The sequence below is a fragment of the Diabrotica virgifera genome, chromosome 1, assembly GCF_917563875.1.
Source record: "Diabrotica virgifera virgifera chromosome 1, PGI_DIABVI_V3a".
NCBI classification, from domain to species: domain Eukaryota; kingdom Metazoa; phylum Arthropoda; class Insecta; order Coleoptera; family Chrysomelidae; genus Diabrotica; species Diabrotica virgifera.
The window spans coordinates 254168416-254191354 of NC_065443.1; the positions used below are offsets into that span (position 1 = coordinate 254168416).

Here is a 22939-nt window from a genome sequence, read left to right on the forward strand (position 1 = left end):
TTAACGATTGGACATACTGCAAAAAGTAGTGAATTTTTAATCTTAAGTGTTGCCAACAGGAAGTTACTAAAGTGTCATTTGTCAGCTGAAGCAAAAATGAAAGTAACGTGAAACTTAACCAATACCACAATTTACTTGAAATAATGTTATTATTACCTCTCATATAGCAAATATAATGAACTTGTAATTTATTTTTCCTTATTTGAAGTAGTTTTTGCCGCAATGGACTCTGATGAGTTGGTAAGAAAGCTATTAATTACATTACTACATATTTGCAGTAGATCATCTTACAATCGACATAATATATTAAGCTTGCGGTATATAAACTTTAAATATCGTTAATATTTGTTTTCCAGCGCAATATTGAGTTCATTGATTTAAATGGAGTCGATGAAAAAGAACAGCTTCACATAAGAAACTCCTTGCAGCAGTATGATCCCAGTGTACAACTACCATGGGTGAAAGAGAAAAAGTCGTTTGCAGAAGGTATGTTCATCAATAATATACATTCAGTTTACTTGAATAATATCTTTATTATACTAAATCTCTAATAATAACTAAATTAGTGGTGTAAGATTAGGTATACCCATATTGCACCATAATATTTATATATTTCTGTATGGCATGATTATTTAGAATATTACTGCAATTTTTTGAATATGCATAACATATGAACATAGATGAAACCGAGTTAAGTATTCTGATAGATGATAAGGTAATTAGAATACTATCTGATAAATTTATATTTAGGAACTTATAAAAAAAGAAACAGTAATGGATACTCTACAGGTAAATGTGGACTCTGTTTGAATTATGGAAAGCAGGCCTCAAAACCATAACCTGTTATATTTTTCTGACAAAATGATCAATTATTGATATGTATAGATAATATGTGTAAAGAAGCTTATACTTCTTGCATTATCGAAAATACTTAGCATCTCAGCGTACTTCTCAGTTCTAATCTAAGGTCTTTATTGTAGAAAATTGTTTTCATTTTTACAAACACATTTCTTGCTATTTCTATCCTGGCCCTTATTTTTATCTATATGTTGCTAGCGTATGTATATTGATGTGTACATATGCATAGACTACTTAATATTTGAATGGGTTAAAACCAAAGTAGTGTAAGTCATATTTTTGAAATGTAAGCCTTGCTTACATGTATTACTGTAAATACTTACACCACTTTGGTTTTAACCCATTCAAATATTAAGTAGTCTATGCATATGTACACATCAGTATACATACGCTAGCAACATATAGATAAAAATAAGGGCCAGGATAGAAATAGCAAGAAATGTGTTTGTAAAAATGAAAACAATTTTCTACAATAAAGACCTTAGATTAGAACTGAGAATATATTGATGTGTACATATGCATAGACTACTTAATATTTGAATGGGTTAAAACCAAAGTGGTGTAAGTCATATTTTTGAAATGTAAGCCTTGCTTACATGTATTACTGTAAATACTTACACCACTTTTCCTGATTTTCCTGATGAAAAGAGGTCTATTTATCAAGGTTATAAAGCAAGACTTACGTCATTTCACAAATATGACTTTTCAGATTCAGATTCGTTTATTCATGTCAATAACACAAGTGTTTAACACATGTCAAATAAAATTACACAAAGATTTGGACGCAATACAAATTAAAAAGATGCACAATACGACTAAGAGTATTAATAACATTAAATACTAACATTAAAATCACATTAAATTTGATTACATTAACAATGGACATTGCTTAAAGTCATAAAATCCTAAAATTTAAATGCAAGAAATTCCTCATTACTATAAAAAACATTTTCTAACAAAATATCTTTAATTGTACTCTTAAATTGATTTAATGGAAGACACTTTAAACTATCTGGAAGTTTGTTGAAAAATTTAATAGCCCAGTATCCTGGCCCAGTTTGACACCTCCTCAATCTCCAGTAGGCTGGCACGAGATGGTGTTTATATCGGGTGTCATGTTGGTGTATGTTCTCATGGGTTTCAAAGTGCGCCCCTCCCCTCTTGATAAACATTAGGTTCTCAAGTATATATAGAGATGGAACAGTGAGAATTCTTAGGGATCTATATGCTTGCCTACAATCATCCCTATACCAAAGACCAGCAAGAACTCTAACTGCCTTACGCTGCCAACCAAAGACTGTCAACATTTCTGCTGAATGACCCCAGACTAAAATGACATAGGCTAGATGAGACTGAAAAATTGCATGGTACACTGTTAAGACTTTATGTGAAACATTAGATGCCAGATTCCTGAGTACAAACAGATTTTTTGCTAGCTTTTTACTTAGACTGTTGATATGTTCACCCCATTGAAGCTTGGGATCTAATAATACACCCAGAAATCTGACACTGCTCATACCATCATTTACATTCTGTGTGTCTCTGAGAGAAAAAACAACTCTGTTGGTTTTTGCTGCATTGAGCAGTAATCGGTTTACGCAAAACCATTCATTGGTCACTGACTGTGCAGACATAGAACCCTCAAGCGACTCCCCAAGTGTATCAGTTGTAAAAGACACTGTGGTGTCATCGGCGAAGAGTGTGTACTTTGCATTTGTGTTAATGCTCGTAAGGTCATTAATATAAATTAGAAAGAGAATGGGTCCCAGAACAGAGCCCTGGGGAACCCCAATATTAACAACACTCTTTCCCGATAACACCCCAGAGACCCTCACAACCTGTGTTCTGTTTTCTAAGTAAGATTGAACTAGTTTTACACTGTAAGGACAGAAGTTGTATTTTTTGAGGTTTTGCAAGAGCATTCCATGATCTACACAGTCAAATGCCTTGCTCAAGTCACAAAACAGAACAGTATTAAACTGCAACCTATGAAAGGAGTCTACAATATGTGAGACCAAGTCTAGTATGCCAAGTACTGTGGATTTGTCCTTTCTAAAACCGAACTGAGAGTCTGAGAAATAGTTATTATTTTCAAAAAATGTGGTTATTTGTACTGCCATAGCTTTTTCAACAATTTTAGAGATTATTGGAAGCAGCGAAACAGGTCTATAGTTTTCTGGATTCTTAACGACTTTCTGGACTTACACCACTTTGGCTTTAACACCCTCATTTATTCTATTTATTAAAAAAATAATTGTTTACAATTACCGTGCGTCCATAAAGTAACTCATAAATTCATTATTTCGTAAACCAGCGACTTTAAGGAAAAATCCTGAAACAGGTCAATTTTTATTTTTAAATTACGATTCTTTTGCATATATATACTAGTGGTGTCATGCATCTGGGCTTGATGACGTAATCGATTTTTTTTTAATGAAAATAAGGGTTATAGCTCATTGGAAAGGGTATTTAATTCTTTATTAACTAATATAAACATTAACATAATTATTTATATAGGGTGTCCAATTTTTTTTAATTTAATTATATATATATATATATATATATATATATATATATATATATATATATGAAACTTAAAGCTAAAATCAATATCAACAAAATAATTAATATTAAACTCACCAGACTTCCGGGTTGAACCGCGTCGTTGGTTTCTAGGCCGAGCTTTCGACGTCATCTTCAGGGCTTCCGGGGTCTCAGTCTCCTGAGGCTCCAGACAATACACTCACTACTCACTACTTCACTACTCACTGCAATACTGTTGTTGCTGACGCTGGGGCGGTCATTTATACCGTGGACTGACGTGGCTGTCGATGACGTGGCGGAGTGGGAATTAGCGCGAAGACTATTTGGAGTGGCGCGAAGATTTTTGACGGCGGGAATTGTATTTGTAGATGGAGCGGACGATGTTTTCTTTAAGAGGGGTCTCCAAGTCGAAGGTAAACGGATGCCGTCATCTCTTTTATTGAGACAACTTGGCCGTTTTTCGATTTCTATGGCTTCTCGGATAATCCTTTGTTTATAGAAGCGGATGGGGGCTATGGTTCTGGAGTTTTCAAAGTCAATTTTGTGACCTGTATGAAGATGGTGTTGGCCTAGGGCTGAAACTGAATCGGAATTGCGAACAGATATGGAATGTTCATAAATCCTATTTTGGATTCTACGATTGGTTTGTCCTATGTAAGATCGGGGGCAGTCTGCACAAGGAATTTCATAAACTCCGTGTTGTTCATTTGGAATGTTGTCTTTGACGGATCGGACAAGAGATGAAAGTTTTTGTTGGGGGGTAAATACTGTTTTTATTCCTCGTGGTTTAAGAATTCTGTCGATTTTGTCAGTAACACCTTTGATATAGGGAAGAAAAGCTTTCGTATGATCAGGATCTGACTCTTTGGGTTGTGATTGAGCAGGAGATTGAAGTTTATGGATGCTCCTATCGATGTGATTTTCGCGGTAACCGTTTTGGATGAGGGCTTGTTTTAAAGAAGAGAGTTCAGTAGATCTACTTGCATTATCGGAAAGACGGATTGATCTGGAGACAAGAGTATTAATGACTGAATTAATTTGAGAAGGTGGGTGATGAGAGTTGCCATGCAAGTAGCGGTTGGTATGGGTGGGTTTTCGATAAACAGAGTGATGAAAACCTTGTGATTGGTTCTTCTTAATAAGAACGTCGAGAAACGGTAAGGAAGAGTTAGTCTCCATCTCCATCGTGAACTGGATACTGGGATGTATACCATTCAGATGGGTCTGAAAAGACGCTAAAGCATCCCTGCCGTGGGGCCAAATGACGAATGTATCGTCAACATATCGTAGCCAACATGTGGGTTTGAGCGTAGATGTGGATAGTGCTCGGGTCTCAAAATCTTCCATAAAGATATTAGCAATTACTGGAGAGAGTGGTGAGCCCATTGGGGCACCATTTATTTGTCTGTAGAATTGATTTTGGAAGATGAAATAAGTGTTGGACATGCAATGTTTAATGAGAGATAAGTGGTCTTGCTGGATACTGTGTTTCGTTTCCAGAATATTTAGGGTGTCATCTATAGGAATGTTAGTAAAAAGTGAAACGATGTCGAAACTTACAAGAATGTCTGAGGGTGAGATAGGATATTGTTTGAGAAGTTCGATGAAATGAAAAGAATTTTTGACGAAAGATGAGGCATTTTCGGCGAAAGGTTGTAGAGTTTTGGCTAGATATTTTGCCAAAGGTTGTGTCGGACAGTTGTATGCACTGACAATGGGGCGTAGAGGAAGATCGGGTTTATGAATTTTGGGTAGGCCATATATTCGAGGTGTTCTAGAAGACTTTTCACGAGGAATTAAAGTTTGTTTTACGGCAAGAGGAAGAGAAGTTTTATTGATGATGGTTTTTGTTGTTTTTTCCAAATAGGTTGTGGGATTATTAGAAACTGGCTTGTAGTCGGGGGTGTTAATGAGATTTGAGAGCTTATCGATGAAAGAAGAAGTGTTTAGGATGACAGTGGCGTTTCCTTTATCGGCAGGAAGAATGACTAGATCTGGATTTGCTTGAAGTTCTTTCAGGGCTTTTCTCTCAGATTGACTAATATTTGGAGTAGGGGGCTTTGAGTTCCTAAGAACTCTAGCGACGTCTTGTCTAACTATTTCAGCATCTTCAGAAGGTAAATGAGAGATAGCTTCCTCAGTTTGACAGATGATTGTCTCAATTGGGATGTGGTTTGGGGTAACAGAATAATTGAAACCTTTTGCTAAAGCTTGAGTGGCAATAGTAGAAATGGGGGTATCAGAAAAGTTGTGAACCACTGTGGTGGGTTTCAAAGTTCTGGGTTTTGGAAGTTGTTGGGTAATTAGATGAGCTAATTTGCGCTTTTGAGTTTCAGTCTTAGACTCGAAAGTATTTAGGCTGTTTGTGTGTTTATACGGTCGAAACTGTCCCATAATATAGGATGTACATGAAAAGAATGAATAGATGACCAGGTATTAAAAATATATAGACCATAAAGTCATTCCCAAATGTCTAAAACTCAAACACCATACTTCTTCTTCTTCTATCTCCCAAATTCTTAGAAAATCCAGTTTCGCGCTTCTTCGTGAAGCAATTCATTCCACTAGACGAAAACTAGAAGTCACAAACACCCATATTTTTAAGTTAATGATGACATTGTCAAGTAGAATGACATTCTAGTACTGTTTACATATCCATACCAGTGTGAATTTTACTACAAATAATTTGCTGTGTAAAGACAGAAAAAGTAGTGATAACCGTAAAATATTTGCGAATTATGTACCGATGGCCTTAAGCAAAAAGCAATATTTATTTGTCAAATAAACATGTTTTTCATGTTTTCTGACAACAGTAAATCATATTTTGAATTAAATAAATTACATACATTCTTCTTTTTGTCACAATTAATTAAATTAAAAAAAATTAACACCCTGTATAAATAATTATGTCAATGTTTATCTTAGAGAATAAAGAATTGAATACCCTTTCAAATGAGCTATCACATAACCCCTATTCTCATTTAAAAAAAATCATTGATTATGGCATCAAGTCCAGATGGATGACATCACTATAGTATGATATATATGCGAAAAAATTGTAATTTAAAAATAAACATTGACCTGTTTTGGGATTTTTTCTTAACGTCACTGGTTTACGAAATAATGAATTTATGTGTTACTTTATGGACACATTGTATATGAGTTAATTGTGTAGCCCAAATTAAATTAATTTCAAAAATGTGTGGTTCAGCACATTTTCTGGGGCTAGATCTTTAATTACAATATTTAAGTGCATCATGATAAATAATGTACTTTGGATTCACCTTCCATTCATAGAAACTTATGTAATTACATTTAGCTACATTCCTAAACAAGTTATTGTTTACATACCACTTAATCAGATTATCTCACTTATTCTGTAATAGAATATCAACAAACAAAAGAAAATCACTATTTTTTATCCTTAATGAATCATTTTATATTTTTGTATTACTTATTATCTCTCATAGATTTTTAATTGATTTTCTTTCTTGTTGTTTGGATATACATTTGAATTGTTGTTTTAAATAATATTCATTAATATTTGTATATATTTTTGAGTTTCTAAATATTCTTAATTTCTATAAAATGTTATATTCCATTTGCATTCTCTTTTTCAGAACTGCTCTTACAATATTTAAAGAAGCTTAAATATTATAACAGTGTTCTTTTTAATAGGATACAGATACATTCTAATGATACAGAATACAGGAAATACAAATAATTTGAAAACAAACAGTTAATAACCAAACTGTTCGTAACCCATTCGTGGATACCACTGTATATGAAGATGTGTCCACAAATGTGTTAAGCTCTCTGTCCTGAATTGTTCTGAAGTTTTTGTTTGCAAAGATAAAAATTTAAAACTTGGAAGTTCATATGATTTTTTTAAAGATTTATAAACAAACAATGTTAACCAAAAAACAATTTTTTTTTTAAATAAAATGAATGTTTATTAAAACGACCAGGGTGACTCGAGAGTCGCGCATGTAAAAAAAAATTCCAAAAGATCTTAAAAACATTTATTTTTAATGAAAATCAACGAAACAATTGCGTTCACGCACACTATATAAATGAATTTTACATTTACTACAACTAATGTGTGTCTTTTACAGACAGGTTCCATTTTTCTCTTCTTCAGCACCTCCAACCAATTCATCTCGTTTTTCATCTTCGCCTACTTTACTTTGTTTTTAGGTGTCAGATTTTTGTTTTTCAGATCATTCATCCTTATCTAAAATTTATTTACATCATTTAAACATGGTATTACTTGATCAATATTGCTTATCGCCTAAATCAGAATTATCAACATCTGATGTATTCTGTGACTTCAGTAATTCATCATCGCTCATAACTTCGATATCTGACAAATTATTGATAATATCAAGAGTTCAGCTTCAGTTAGTGGTTTTCTTGACATATTTTCGAAGTGAGACATCTGAAAATTAAAAAACCTTTGAGTCACCATGTTCGTTTTAAAGAACACATGATATTTTGTATGAAGTATTTAATATTTTTTATGTTTTTGTACATACATGTAAAAACTAACAATATAGTACCTATAAAATCATTTTCAAATCAGATTTTAACTTACCTAATAAGTTTTAACACAAACGAAATATCACGAATTGTAGGTAACCTTAAAACATGTGTTACCATGCAGTACTCATCAACTAAACTGAGCTATTCCGATGGGTGAGTTGCGGAATTTAATTAAAAATGGATATAATAAAACAAACGGTAATTTTATTTTTGCAACGAAAATGTGTTCGTTTAGGTCTCTCGGAGAGGGTCGCGTCGGTATGTGTGAATGGTTCGCATGCTGCGTAGTGACTAAAGAAAGCAACCACAAACGATGATAATGTTTGTATTCCTTTTCCCCTGACCAGATGATCACATAAATCACTATCAAGTCTGGCGTCTACTTTTACGGTTTTAAGAAAAACAATTTCGAATGCATAGCTAGCTGTTGACACATTAACTGTCTGATAAAATACTTAATTAATGAGGGTGCAGTTTGTTGCCGCATAGACGAACAACAGATGTCACAGGGTAAGGCCATAACCTTCGTATTTGAATATGCAGTTTGAATGACTAACGTTGTTTTGTTTTTGAGAAAAAATATTAAAATTACAATTAGCAAAAATAGTAATTAAAGCGTATCGCTATAGAGCTATTCGGAACAAGCGTGACACTATACCTAGTACAACGTTTAGAGACAATGTTCGTTAAGACGAATGGGAATTAGCTATCATTAGCGCTTATGAAAGTTGATGTTCGTTTAAACGAACATGGTGACTGAAAGGGTTGATACAATTTACTATTTTTACTGGGAATAAGTCACAATTTTACTTTAAAATAAGGTTATTGTTTCGATTTCCACTTCGGAAATCAAAGCTAAAATATGTATTGTGTTGGTGACTATTCGCCGTGTGCAAGTACTTGTAGTCAAGGAAATGAAGCATTTTGGCTCGCAATTTTTTCGTCCAGCATGGATTTACTTGAAATTTTCACAGAAGGTAGGGAATAGTCCAAGGATCATTTTCTATATCAACCCAAGAAGTTTGACCTATTTAAAAGGCCTAATTTTAGAAAAATTAGAGTTTAAAGAATATTTTATTTTTTGCAATTTCCTATTTTTCACCTTTTACTTCAAAATATCTCCGAAAATACTGGAGATACGAAAAAAATCATGGACTACTAAATTGTAACTTGTTTAATAAGTAAAATTCCCTTGTGAATAGATTTTCATTAGAGTGAACAGTTAGCGAGATATAGCTGTTTAAAACCTCTATTTACGAGCAAACACCCCTTTATTCGAACCTTTTAAACCCACCCCAATTAAAAACTAAGGGATCTTACGGAATTTAGTTTACACAGTCTTATAACTTCAAAAATCCTACAGAATCATTGTTGAAAAAACTTTTTATCGCCAAAAATGCAGGAGCTATGTTTATAAAACGAATTTTTTTTTTTTGAAAAATTCGAATAATCCGTTTATGGATCATTTCCAATGTATGTATAATACCACAGAACCGGTTCGTATACTGGAAGATGACTAAAAAACTATTTGTATTTGTACATATGTATTTGTAAATTCGTATTTTTGTGTAAATAATGTTTTTGTAATTCTAACGTGCTATGTACTAAGAGTATAAGTCATAAAAAAGATTTTTCGGGATTCTTCTATATTTTGAATTATATAATTAATAAGGTATTACCAAAGTAGAAAGTAAAATAGTTAATTACTAATTTATTAATCATATTTCGTCACCATTTTCATATTTAGTTGTAATAGTTATTTCATCAGTGGTAAAAAAGACTTTGAAAAGTCCTAATAAAAAATTTTCATTTTTGACTTATACTCTTAATACATAGCACTCTAGAATTATCTACTTTTTTTCTGTATAGATCTATTAAATTATGTACTTATAAAAATTGTAATGTTATTAAGGGTAGTTTTTAAGGGTTGAAATATGATATTATATCCTAAAGTATCAAACAATCATTATTTAACCAATCTAAACCAAATTTTACCCATATTAAAGTTTACAATGTTTTTATATAATTTTTGACAATAAGGGGTAGGTTACGCCCCTAAAAATAATCGACGCCCTTAAGCATGATATAGAATATGAGGTACAGAGTGAGATGATCGTAATCCCAAATTTTTATGTAAGTCGATGCAAGCCGAAATTATTCTTTTAGGATAAGTAAATTTTTTATATATATATAGCTCCATCAAGGGTGGTTTTAATGGTTGAAATATTATGGTAATATATCTTAAAGCATAAACCAATCATCATGTACCTAATAAGAACCAAATGTTGACTATATTAAAGTTTAAAATGGTATTTTATAATTTTTTACAATTAAGGGTAGTTTTCACCCTTAAAAAACCAAAAGCGTACAACGGCTCAATATAGAAAATGAACTAGATGGTGTAGTGAGCCTAATCCCAAATTTTTGTACAAATCGATGCTGGACGAAAAAATTGCGAGATTTTGCCATTTTTTCAGTTTCATTTCCTCGACTATTGGAAGTTATACAAGAAACGATCGTGCGCGAATAGCGGAGAAATCTTGCAGCTTTCTTAAATAATTCATTGTCAATTGAAATTGTCAAATTGACGCATATTTCATATCTACTGTCAATGAAGAAGAAAAATTATATGTTGCTCCACAATATTGATATGATATGCAATTATTATATAAAAGTAAATTTAATTAATTGTATTTTGCTTGTAGTAGTGCATTTTAATAATTAATTTTATTTACTACATACATACAATGTTTACCTTTTAATAACATAACCTTAATATTACTTTTTCTTCTTATAATTTTTTTGGGCTATGGCCTTGACAATTGCCCAGTAACCAGGACCAATATGATTGGCCAATATAATTAAAAGTGTGAAAAATGTTGCCGAGCTATGAAACCAGGTGTTGCTTTTCCGAACTTGCACGGTCCCAATAATCTTTATAGCATTTTCTGGACTAATGAGATAGATGGTTTAGGTCGCTGTTAAAAGAGGACCATCAGCCAATGTTATTGTTGACTACTCTCTCGTTATATTTTATCAGTTAACACATTCGCTGCCACCTTATATTAAGTCACTTTCATATGGAGCCAATACGAAAAGAACCCTATTTAATTCCATGGGTCATGAACGTCAAAAGGCATTCAGTAGCACCTGACTCAAGTAGCACAAAATGCTGTCATCAGTGGCAGCAAATGTGAAAGACAATACTGAATATAATGTATAATGAAATGTTAGATGTAGTATTCAGTAACTGTTTTGTATATAGTGTTGTGGTTGCAGAAGTTGTTCTGGTCCCTTATGATTGTTATCATCGTCACTTATTATTAGTATATCTCTGGAGGCTCCTGATTACATGTCTGAGAGAAAATCACAAAAAATGTAGGTTCAGCAACCTGTGATATATAAAGAACTTTCATAAAAATATTTATCTTTATTGGATAACACTTCTTAATTTATTTCATTTATTAACAAATTTTTCAGGAAAATGCCAGCAAAAGAATAAGGAACCTGACCTAAGCAACATCCAACAACCAGTAATACCAAGTTCTGCACATCATGAACATCACAATCCATACATCCAACATCCAATAATCCCTCAATCAGTATACTGCAATCATCTGCAACCTTCAGTTGTAGTTCAGCCAATAATTACTATTCCTCATCCACCTAACATAGTATATTATGCCACTAATGCCATGTCACCAGTGTCTCCTCCTTATCCACAAGTTTTTATATCCCATAGAACCTATTCTCCACCAACCACATATGCACTTCCAGTCCATGTTCCAGAGGGAGCTGTTAATGAGATGGTACCAAAACAGAATGGGGTTACTGAAGACAAAGAGTAAGTTTATTGAACGAAATCTTTTATAATGACATGTTTAAATATCTACTTATATATTTACAGAATACATGAAAATGGTGCCACAGCCAAAGCACCTGAAGTGACTCCCAAGACACCTGTGGTAGTTAATGGCATTGACAACGTAGAAACTCCTAGTCCAGCACCTGCCAACAAATCATGGGCTAGTTTGTTTAGTTCAAGTAAACCGAATACCTCTCCCACCACTGCAAAGGAAACTAAAGAGAAGAATAATTCTGAACAGGCTGTGAACAAGGAATCCAACAACAATACCCAATTGTGTCCCATTAAACATCCTAGAAAGTCACATCAATTTGTTGATCCAGATTGTTATAGGATGGGAGGTAAGTTTTGTCATAGAAATCATTAGACACAGTTTTTTTTGTAAGTAGAAGAGTATGTATTCCAATGAAACCAGATTATGGACAACATTCACAATCTAAGCTTTTTTACTGTACGTTTTATTCAGTTGGTTCAAACTGTAAGTGTTACTTTTGCTAGAGTGTTCTCCTCAGCTTTCACAAGTTCTTTCCTTCACTTTTCAATCATGGATTCTTTTGTTTTGGTCCAAACTAATTCCATAATGGACTGTATTTACAATGATAACGAAACATCCACCACAGGTTCTCCAACAATATATTGTATAATTATAGTTTTTTTACTTTGATCTATATGTTCACTTTGTTTACAATTTCGTCACTTGCGTCACCATCTAGTACAATGTTAACTATGATGTCAAACTGATCAGAACAGCACAACAATGTTCCATGACTTTACGTCATAATGATGTGACCGGCACTATCGGCAGTCAAGTATGGACATTTCTTACGTAAAAACAGATTATAATAACACATATCTTTATGGTGATTTTGTGTGTTTAACACATTCACTGCGCATGACTCCGATTGGAGTCAAAGTGATACTTTACTAGATGCACATGACTCCGATCGGGGACAATAACCTGTTGATTTTTAAGACAGTCATAGCTTCAAAGTCGCAATGAATGTGTTAAAACTAACTCATTCAGTTAATAATTTGATATTCATTAATTTTTCAGAATATTTACTGTCCTATGTCATCGATGGCAAAGCACTCAGTTTACAACCAAGAGGTTTGTTAAACCAAAGTAACTATTGCTACATCAATTCGATACTACAAGCTCTGATTGCATGCCCGCCGTTGTACAATTTACTCATAGGACTTGCACAAAACATCTCGTCTAATGAGAAAAGGAAGCCCACGCCAGTCATCGACGGAATGTGTCGTTTCGTCAAAGAATTCAAGCATCTACCTGCAAACTTGAGAGTCAAAGACAACAAAAAGGCTGATAAGAACGCGAAAAAGGACCTGAACGTCATGATAAACACTGATATACCATTTGAGCCCACTTGGATATACAAAATGTTGAATGCGATTCGAACTGATCTCATCGAAGGCAGGCAAGAGGATGCGGAAGAGTTCCTAGGATTCTTGTTGAACGGATTAAATGATGAAATGCTAGAGGTAAGTTCTAAAACTTGTTGTAATGCAATCATTCATTTAAAAGTATCCCGCACAAGCCTTACGGAAATCAGGTCCCAGTGGATTTAGTTCATATTTTGTGAAAATACTCTTTGTGTAATAGAAAATAGGACATTCTGTATAAAATGTGTTTAAAACTCATTCAAAGTCATTAATCTATGTAGTATCTGTTCTTGGATTCAATAACCGCGAGTAACATTGAATTGTCATGTCTGTTACTATTTAAAGGTGTATATAAACATTAACTCGGGCGAGGAAAATTGTTGTAGTCGATATTATTATAAACAAGTTATTATGATTTAGTCATCGATATGGTAAACCGAAAATATATGTATTTGAATAGAAATAAAGAGTTTTAATTAATTATGACCAGAAAGGCATTAACATCACACATATTTATGACATTTGAAGCATTGTGATAAAAAGTTCTCATGGGCACATCTCGATCGTATGAAGGATTTTCAAGATATAGAGGCTCAAACTCAGAAAATTATAAGATTTACTGGGTATTCCAATTCCCTGAGTTACTGGTTATCTGGTAACATGTAGAAGTTTGAATCAAAGAAAAGCACTTGTAGTCTAGGATTTTTTCCTGGCTATCCTATGGCGACCTTTACTTTGACGTTGACCTTCAACGGACGTCATCTTCTAGAGTTTCGAAGGTTTTAGGCATTAAATTGATATAAACAGATTACTCATTGGTTTTTGAGATCGCTAAACACGAATATGCCATCAGAATTGACCTCCGGAGCACGTGGTGGCCAGGGCCACTCCAATGGACGTCATCTTCTAGAGTTCCGATGGTTTTCGACATTTAATTCATGCAAATAAATTACTGGAAGGTTTTTTGAGGTCTCTAAACACGAATATGCCACTAGAACCGACTCCCGGAGCATCTGGTTTCCAAGGTCAGTGAAAGAGCCTCCTCGAGTTTCGAGGGTCTTCGGTACTACATTAATGCAAACGAATTAGTTATAGGTATTTGGGGTTGCTGAACCTGGATACGTGATCAGCACAGACACATGAGCATGTGGTGCGTAAGACAGGTTATCTTCTGGAGTTTCGAGAGTTTTCGGTACTAAATTGATGCAGATGGGGATTACTCATGGGTTGTGGACTCAAATAACTATGTTGTGCTATTCAATTGTTTTAATTATTTATAAATATAAACTCGAATTTATGTCTGACAATGTTTTTCCTTCATTCATTTTAAAATTGATTTACTATATATTTTATTTTCATAGTGATATTCATCGTGGTCACTAGATATTCCAGAGTCTTTTATCTAACTCATATTCGTGTTCAGCAACCCCAAAAACACAAGAGTAATCCGCTTGCATCAATTTAGTACCGAAAAATCTTGAAATCCCAGAAGATGACGTGCCTTAGGCACAAGGTTCCTCGGTGTCTGTTTTGATGGTTTATTTGTGTTCAGCAGCCCCAAAAACCCATTAGTAATCCCCAACTGCATCAATTTAATGCCGAAACCTGTCGAAACTCCAGAAGATGACCTGCCTTAGACACCAGGTGCTCCTGTGTCTGTGCTGATCACGTATTCGTGTTCAGCAACCTCAAAAAACTTATAACTAATCCGTTTGCATTAATGTAGTACCGAAGACCCTCGAAACTCCAGGAGCCCCTTTCATTGACCTTGGTAACCATGTGCTCCTGGAGTCGGTTCTGGTGGCATATTCGTGTTTAGCGACCTCAAAAAATCCTCCAGTAATTCATTTGCATCAATTAAATGCCGAAAACTCTGGAAGATGACGTCCGTTGAAGGTCAAGTTCAAAATAAAGGTCGCCATTAGATAACCAGGAAAAAATCCTAGACTACTAGTTCTTTTCTTTGGTCCAAACTTCTACATGTTACCAGATAACCAGTAACTCGGTGAATTGGAATACCCAGTAAATCTTATAATTTTCTGAGTGTGTGCCTCTATATCTTGAAAATCCTTCATACGATCGAGATGTGCCCATGATAACCTTTTATCACAATGCTTCAAAGAGTTTTTCCCAAAGTATGAACTAAATCTACTGGGACCTAATTTCTATAAGGTTTGTGCGGGGTACTTTACATATTTTTCTATTTTTTTGCTGATTTATTATTTAATAATTATTCTAGTTGATCAAACTCGTTAAAAGTGACTTTGATGAACCGCTAGAAGCTCCAACACAAATTGAGGATGATGCTGATAAAGAATGGAAGGTGAGTACTAAATAGTTAATTACATATTACGTATTAAGAACGAAAAGTGATACACTATTGCTCGAAAGCAAGAATTACTGTTTAATTACATGAGAGTAATAAGTTAGCCATAATACATATGTTTTTTATATAATCACTTTTTTTCGGAAGGTTTTTGTTCTTTTAACCGTTTCTACTGCAGCCAATTTGCTACATCTCACATTAGCTGGGCACACACGAAGGTAATTTTTAACAAATTGGGGCTGCCTACGACCAATTAGTCCAGAGAAATAAGGTTTTTGTCGGGGCACTTGAGCAGCCAGGTTGCAAATGGATTTTTTGGGTACTATATACCTAATACATTATAAATACAAAAATGCCCGTCACAGTTCGGACGAGAATTTTAGTTATTAACAAATAAGCGTCAAAAATGGCAGTTTTTTCTTTTAAATCGCTACAGGTAAAAATAGGGTAATTAAATATCTTATTTAGAGTATTCATCTTTTAGTAGATGGGCAAAGGTTCAAAATGGCAGTTTTTGAATTTTGGCCCGATCATTTGTTGCTTCGCTAATTGCAAAATAAGACTAAAATTTCAAAAATAAAAAATTTGCCCCAACTTTTGCGAAAATGAACTTAAGACTTTGATATTCCATGAAAAGTTGAGACAATCAGTATGTATCATGCAGCATGCACAAAAAATTTCAAGACGATTCGTCAATTATTTTAAATTTTATTCAATTTGTTTATACCAAAGAGCTTTTTTTGCAATGTTATTGTTCAGAAAATAATAACGATGCAGCAATTCTGTGGAAACCACATGAAAGAAGAACACTTATATTTTCACAGCATTTACTAAAGTAGAGTCATTTTTGGCTTAAAAACAATTTGAATAGCTTTGTTAATATTGACTCTAGAGTAAATCTACTTTGGGATTTCAAAAGCTGGTATTTTTACACTAATTTTCAAAAAAATCTTTTCTCCTAGTTCAATTGTGTATATACATAAAATTCTCCTGTAACAGTGTAAGTTACCATACTCCTCCGAAACAGCTTGACCGATTTTTATGAAATTTTACACGTACATCGTGTAGGACTGAGAATAGGTTTTAACCTATTTTTCATATCTGTAATTTATAAGGGGGGTTGCCCCCTTGACATTTTTTATTTTTTTGGACAAAATTGTCTACCTTAATTTTATATGGTGTAGAATTAAAAAATACAATGTATTTTGTCATATAACCCTTAATTTTCACTCTTCTATCACCAACCCCTATTTTTTAATAGCCATCTCTATATTTACATCTATAAAATTCTCCTGTAACAGTGTTAGTTGCCATATTCCTCCGAGACCGCGTGACCGATTTTTATGAAATTATATATGTATATTTTGGTAGTCTCCAAAAAGTGTTGCCGCCAGCAATCTAGGGCCTTGAAGTCATGCAAGATATATGGTTGACTGTTTCAGGTTTTCTGCTATAGAGTGTGTATCTTGTCTCCATGACACAGCCCCATTGTATGCAGTTGCCTTTTGACTGGCACATATTCAGTGAGGAAGCATATTATGAGCTGATGTTTGCTTGTTTTTCGCAGCCCTGTTAGCCCTTGTCTGTCCCATATACATTTTGTCGTCTGTTTTCCCTGCTGAGAAAGTTTTGTTCGGATTCAGGCTTTTTTTTGCCTTCAGCTTTGAGACAAAACTATTTTATAATGATTTCAGATCGTTATTGCTTGGTCTGTTGGTAATGCTACAAATAACTAAAATAAATTAAAGCCAACAGTAGCGCGTCCTCAATATTTTTGTTTTTCGAAAGTTCTGCGAACTTTCAACAGTGCGTCGGCAGTACGACAGTGACAGTGACATACTATCAATAACAATAATTATTATACTCACAGGCGCGCTAAATGTTGAAAAGACCGTCAAGTTCGATTTCTTGTTATAGATAATCGAATTTTAGTAGTTCTTATGTGACACAAAATCTAGGCATGGGATAAAAAAGTTTTTTGAAGTGTACTTTTTTGTTCTTGTTAATGGCGGTACAGGCTCGTTTTTGCAATATTTTATTTAATTATAGAATACTAACATATTTCTCAAATTGGGCTCTGTACCGCCATTCTTTACTATATTACGAATATATATGTGCCAAATATCTCGACAAAATATTCAAAATTAAAGCCGCAATCTTGGAACGCGTTTTCCGCGCGCTAATGTTGCCTCTTAAGTGTTTTTTATTTCTTTATCATTTTCTTTCGCCTTGTGAACTAAACTTATTTTTGTCTAGGTAATGGGACCAAAGAATAAAGGCAGCATAACACGAAGAACTGACTTTGACAGAACCCCCATCAGTGACATTTTCGGGGGATTATTGAAGTCTAGGATTCAAAGAACTGGCGACCTTAATACTGAAAATATTCAACCGTTCCTGACCTTACAGTTGAACATAGAGGTGAGTTTTGAACATAAGAGTACAATAAAGCGAAGAAATGCAAGCGAAAGAAACATTCTTAGTAGATATAGAAAAGCATTAAGGGAGTGGGGGTATGGTTGAAAATTTTGTAATTTTCGAGTTTTTTGAAAGTACATAACTTCAAAAATACTCTCTGAAAATTTCAGATTTATCGGAGCAAAATTAAGAATAATTCTTTATTAATAATAACTAATAATTACCTAATAAAAACATATTCCGGTGTGCATCACTTTACGATTTTACAGACAAAAAATAAATTAAAAATAAAATGTGTCAAAATTTTAGCAGTTTTTTTGAAAACTGCTTTTTTTCAAAGGCGGTGGACATAGCAACTCAAAAACTACTTAACCCATTTACCTGAAATTTTGCATATATTTTCTTTTGACATTTCGTGACGTAACGCTGTCAAGTTATTTTTTGTTTTATGCTTATTTTTTTGTTTAACAATAATAAATATGTTGCTTTTTACTCTATTTTTATAAAAAATTCGTTATTTTGATTTCTGAGTGATGCCAAAAACTGAAAAATCGTTAAAACTAAAAAACTCAACAGCGTTACTTCGAAAAACTCATAACCTAATAAAATCTTTTTGAATTTTTTGTTTCACATTATCCACTGACGAGATCTGTTGTCCACCGCAAAATCCTTTTTTTTTTGAGATGTCTGTAAAAATTTGCCACCGTTGGCTTATTTTTCAATATTTTGCCTTGAATTTTTTTTTAACATTCTTTAAATTGTACTGAATATGATTCTTTCATTTAATAAAATAATTCTACCATAGTTTCAAAAAAATTCACAAAAATGTGCTTGAAATGTTGATTTCAAACCATACTCCCACCCTTAAAGAAAAATAAAAAAAAAATACGAAGGCAATTGAAAAATATTAGACACTAACTCATATTAACTAGTTTTGATGGGAAATAAGCCACAATTTTACTAAAAAAAAAATGATTTTATTAACGTTTCGACGCCCAAATTTTGAGAGTAAACTAAAGTGAGACTTAATACTTACGAGGTCGGGATAGTATCACGAGGTTTTTTCCTGGTTTTTCCTCGCTATTTACTATGGAATCTCTAACGCGAGAATTTCACTGTCACCGTTGCATTTGGTTGTCTTTTTAAAGACGGATCACATGCTATGATTTTTTTGTGACGGATATTCTTGAGTTGGGGTTGATTTCATCGTCCCAGGAACGCAACTCATAAATATTGGCAATATCATTTTAAAGTCTTCTACTTTAAAATGTATAATCTGAATTGCCGATATAAATGAGTCAGATTATAGTTATTTATGTACCAAGTCAGTAAAGTGACTCTTTATCGAACGAGTCTGATATTACGAGAAGAGCGAGCGAGGCGAGTAACAGACGAGTTCGATAAAGAGTCTTTACTGACGAGGTGCATACACAATTTTATCGCCAACATATATTTTTTTTAATTTAATGTCGTCCGAACCACTGGGGTTATAAACGACAACAATGGAAAATACATATTAAAAATAAAAAGAGATTATAATATTAAGCAGATACATATATGTACTAACAAAAAGTATACCTGAAAAATTTGTGATACAATTAAATGTCTTTTATTCCTATTTCCGTTAAAAACTGTCTGATATTGTTGATATTTGTATTGTCTCTAAGAAGCTCAGATATGTCCCTGGGAAGGTTGAGTTTACTTCTCGTTTGCTGGTATATTTGACAATCAGTTAAGATATGTTTTATTGATATAAAATAATATTTGCCAACATAATTTAATATTGGTTTTAACACTTACTTGCAATTTACAATTTAAGAACTTTTTAAATTTTAGACATAATAATTTCATGGCAGTGATGACAGATAACTTGCAAGATGGCCGCTTTCGATTTTTAATCGATAGTTATCAATATTGAATAATTACTAAATCGGTAAAGTTTACAGAATTAATTACAAAATACTACAGAATTTCACTTTTTGACATAAATTTAATTGATAATATCGCTCATTGTGTACAATATTTTTATTAATTAAAGTAAATAAATTTTAAGTCCACTCAAATACTCGCCATTCGATTACTGTCATCGACCACTTACATTCAATCTCGGTTAATTTGATTAATCGCGGCAGGTAAAGTAAAATTCTTCTTTCAGTACAATAAAGTGTTACTTTACTGCCGCAAATGAGGGCAAATGAGTACAATAATGAATGACTTTTGTTGACGGTTGGCGATAAAATAAATTACTAGAAGAATTTTTTTACTAAGCAACAACATGTTTGTTTAATTTATTAATAATTTTTGTATTTTGACAACGACATCCGATTTGGGCATCGAAACGTTAATAAAATCATTTTTTTTTAGTAAAATTGTGGCTTATTTCCCATCAAAACTAGTTAATTACAAAAATGCCACAAGAAAATAGCTTCAGAATAATACTAACTCATGGGTTGCATTTTCCGTTTTTTTTTCTTAGATGATTTATAAAATGTGTCTTTTTCTGCTTTTAGAAAGTGAAAACAGTGCGGGAAGCTCTGGAGGTGCTCGTCAATAGACACCAGCTGGAAGGACTGACTTCGTCCAAAACCAACGAGGAAGTGGAGGCCTGGCAGCAGGTTTTACTAGACGAGCTACCAGTCATTTTGATTTTACATTTGAAATGTTTCGACTATAAGCAAGACGGCTGCACAAAGATTGTTAAGGCTTTGGAGTTCCCCGTCGATTTGAAAATCGATCAGAGTAAGTACAATGACATATTTATATTACACTAATGGCCTTTCACCAACGACAAATAGTAGTTTAAAAATAATAGATCATTTGTGAAAGATATATTTAAAAGTCCCTAAATAAGGGTTACATTATATCACGGAACGTTTTCGGATTAAAAAATCCATCATCAGTGCTAAAAAAAGCCAATAGTGTGCATGGCAACTAGTTGCCTTTTAACTCCAATATGTGAGGTTTCCATTCTCCTTACATTCCAACCACGTGGGAAGATTCCTGCGTTGCCCTGGGTAATCATCATTCTCTTTGCCTTATCCATATGCGGGGTCGGCCTCCCTAATTGCATTTCTCCACACAATTCTATCTTGGGTCATATCAATGTAAATTCCCTTTACCAACATGTCCTGCCTTATCGTCTCCCCCAGGTCTTCTTTGGTCTTCCTCTCCTACTCCTTCCAGGAATCTGCACTTCAGCTATTCTTCGTATTGGGTGATTAACGTCTCGACGTTGAACATGACCAAACCATCTTAACCTATGCTCTCTCATTTTGGCATCAATTGGTGCCACAACTAGACTTCCCCTAATATACTCATTTCTAATTTTATCCTTCTTTGTCACTCCATTCATCCATCTAAGCATTCTCATTTCCGCCACATGCATTCGTTGTTCCTCTTTCTTTTTCACTGCCTAACATTCAGTTACGTACATCATAGCCGGTCTTATGGCGTTTTATAGAATTTTTCCTTCAGCTTCATTGGAATTTTTCTGTCACACAACACACCACTCGCTTCTTTCCACTTCATCCATCCAGCCCTAATTCTACTGCATGCATCTCCATCTATTTCTCAATTTCTCTGTAATACCGATCCTAGGTACTTAAAACTATTGCTTTTCACAATCATATCACCATCCAAAGATACCATTTTATTTGTAGTAACTCCATCTTTAAATGAACATTTCAAATACTCTGTTTTTGTCCTACTAAGTTTTAAACCTTTTTCCTCCAGAGCTTTTCTCCACTGTTCCAGTTTTTGTTCTAAGTCTCTTTCACTATTTCCTATTAACACTACATTATCAGCATACATTAGGCACCATGGAATGCTACCCTGTAGTTTCGCTATTATCTGGTCCAAAACTAATGAGAATAAATAAGGACTAACCACCGAGCCTTGGTGCAATCCTACTTTCACCTGAAATTTATCAGTCTCTCCCACACCTGTCCTAACACTAGTCGTTACTCCGTCATACATATCTCTCACAATCTTTACCTATTCGCCAGGGACTCCTTTCTTATTGAGTGCCCACCACAGAATCTCTCGAGGAACTCTATCATATGCTTTCTCAAGATCAATGAATACCAAATGAGCGTTGGTCTCTTTATTCCTGTATTTTTCCATCAGTTGCCTTACAATGAAAATTACATCTGTTGTTGATCTGCCCTGCATAAAGCCAAATTGATTCTCGGATATTTCGGTTTCTTCACGTATCCGTCTATCAATTACTCTCTCCCATATTTTCATGGTGTGGCTAAGTAGTTTTATAGCCCTGTAGTTTGTTGCCTGTAGTTTATTCCTGTGTTGCCCTGGGTAATATCCAGAAATATTTGCAACATCACAAAATTTTATTAAAAATATGTAATAAATTATACTTTTCAACATTTAAAGGGTTTTTACCCAAAACATTTTGGTGATTCAGGCATGCACACTATTGGTTTTTTTAATTATTTACAATATTTTTATACAATTTTTTCGTATACGAGATAACTCCAATGAAAAATTTCGTATACGAATCTAAATATATATTTTTGAATATCCTTCGAAAGGTTATATGTATATGAAAATAATTTGTACCGGCAACACTGCATATTCGAAGAACCAAAAGTCAAATTAAAAATCATCTAAAACAATCCGTTTTTTTTTTTTGTAAATTAGCTGAAAGGAGTAAAAAAGACCATGAAATATGGTGGTTCAGTATCGGCCGAACAAAAACAGAGCTGATCGAATTTATTGAGAGGCATCCGATGTTAAAATCGGGAAAATTTACAAATGATTTTACGTGGAGAACAGCCTCTAGAGGGCAGAGTCGGATTTAAAAAAGTGGGGGCCCCTGGGCAGAATTGATGTGGGATCCTACCTCCTACCATTAAAAAAATTGTTGTAACTATGGTATACAGCCAGCTACAGGGTTTTCCCGTTTAGAAATAAAAAAAAAATGTTGATCTACTTTTATAAATATATTTTTAAATATCTAATAAAAAATA

General features: G+C 33.7%; 1 protein-coding gene across 1 annotated transcript in view; it reads left to right on the forward strand.

Moving 5' to 3' along the window:
• Window positions 1-65: 65 nt before the first annotated feature.
• The window catches only part of LOC114334224 (ubiquitin carboxyl-terminal hydrolase 10-A), a 29424-nt gene continuing 6550 nt past the window's right edge, over window positions 66-22939 (forward strand). Inside the window, exons 1-8 of the mRNA XM_028284260.2 lie at window positions 66-240; window positions 357-486; window positions 11425-11788; window positions 11852-12150; window positions 12864-13309; window positions 15450-15533; window positions 17793-17957; window positions 20465-20693. Of these exons, the coding sequence (XP_028140061.1) occupies window positions 223-240; window positions 357-486; window positions 11425-11788; window positions 11852-12150; window positions 12864-13309; window positions 15450-15533; window positions 17793-17957; window positions 20465-20693 (1735 nt within the window). The 5' untranslated portion in view covers window positions 66-222. The remainder of the gene's footprint in view (window positions 241-356; window positions 487-11424; window positions 11789-11851; window positions 12151-12863; window positions 13310-15449; window positions 15534-17792; window positions 17958-20464; window positions 20694-22939) is intronic.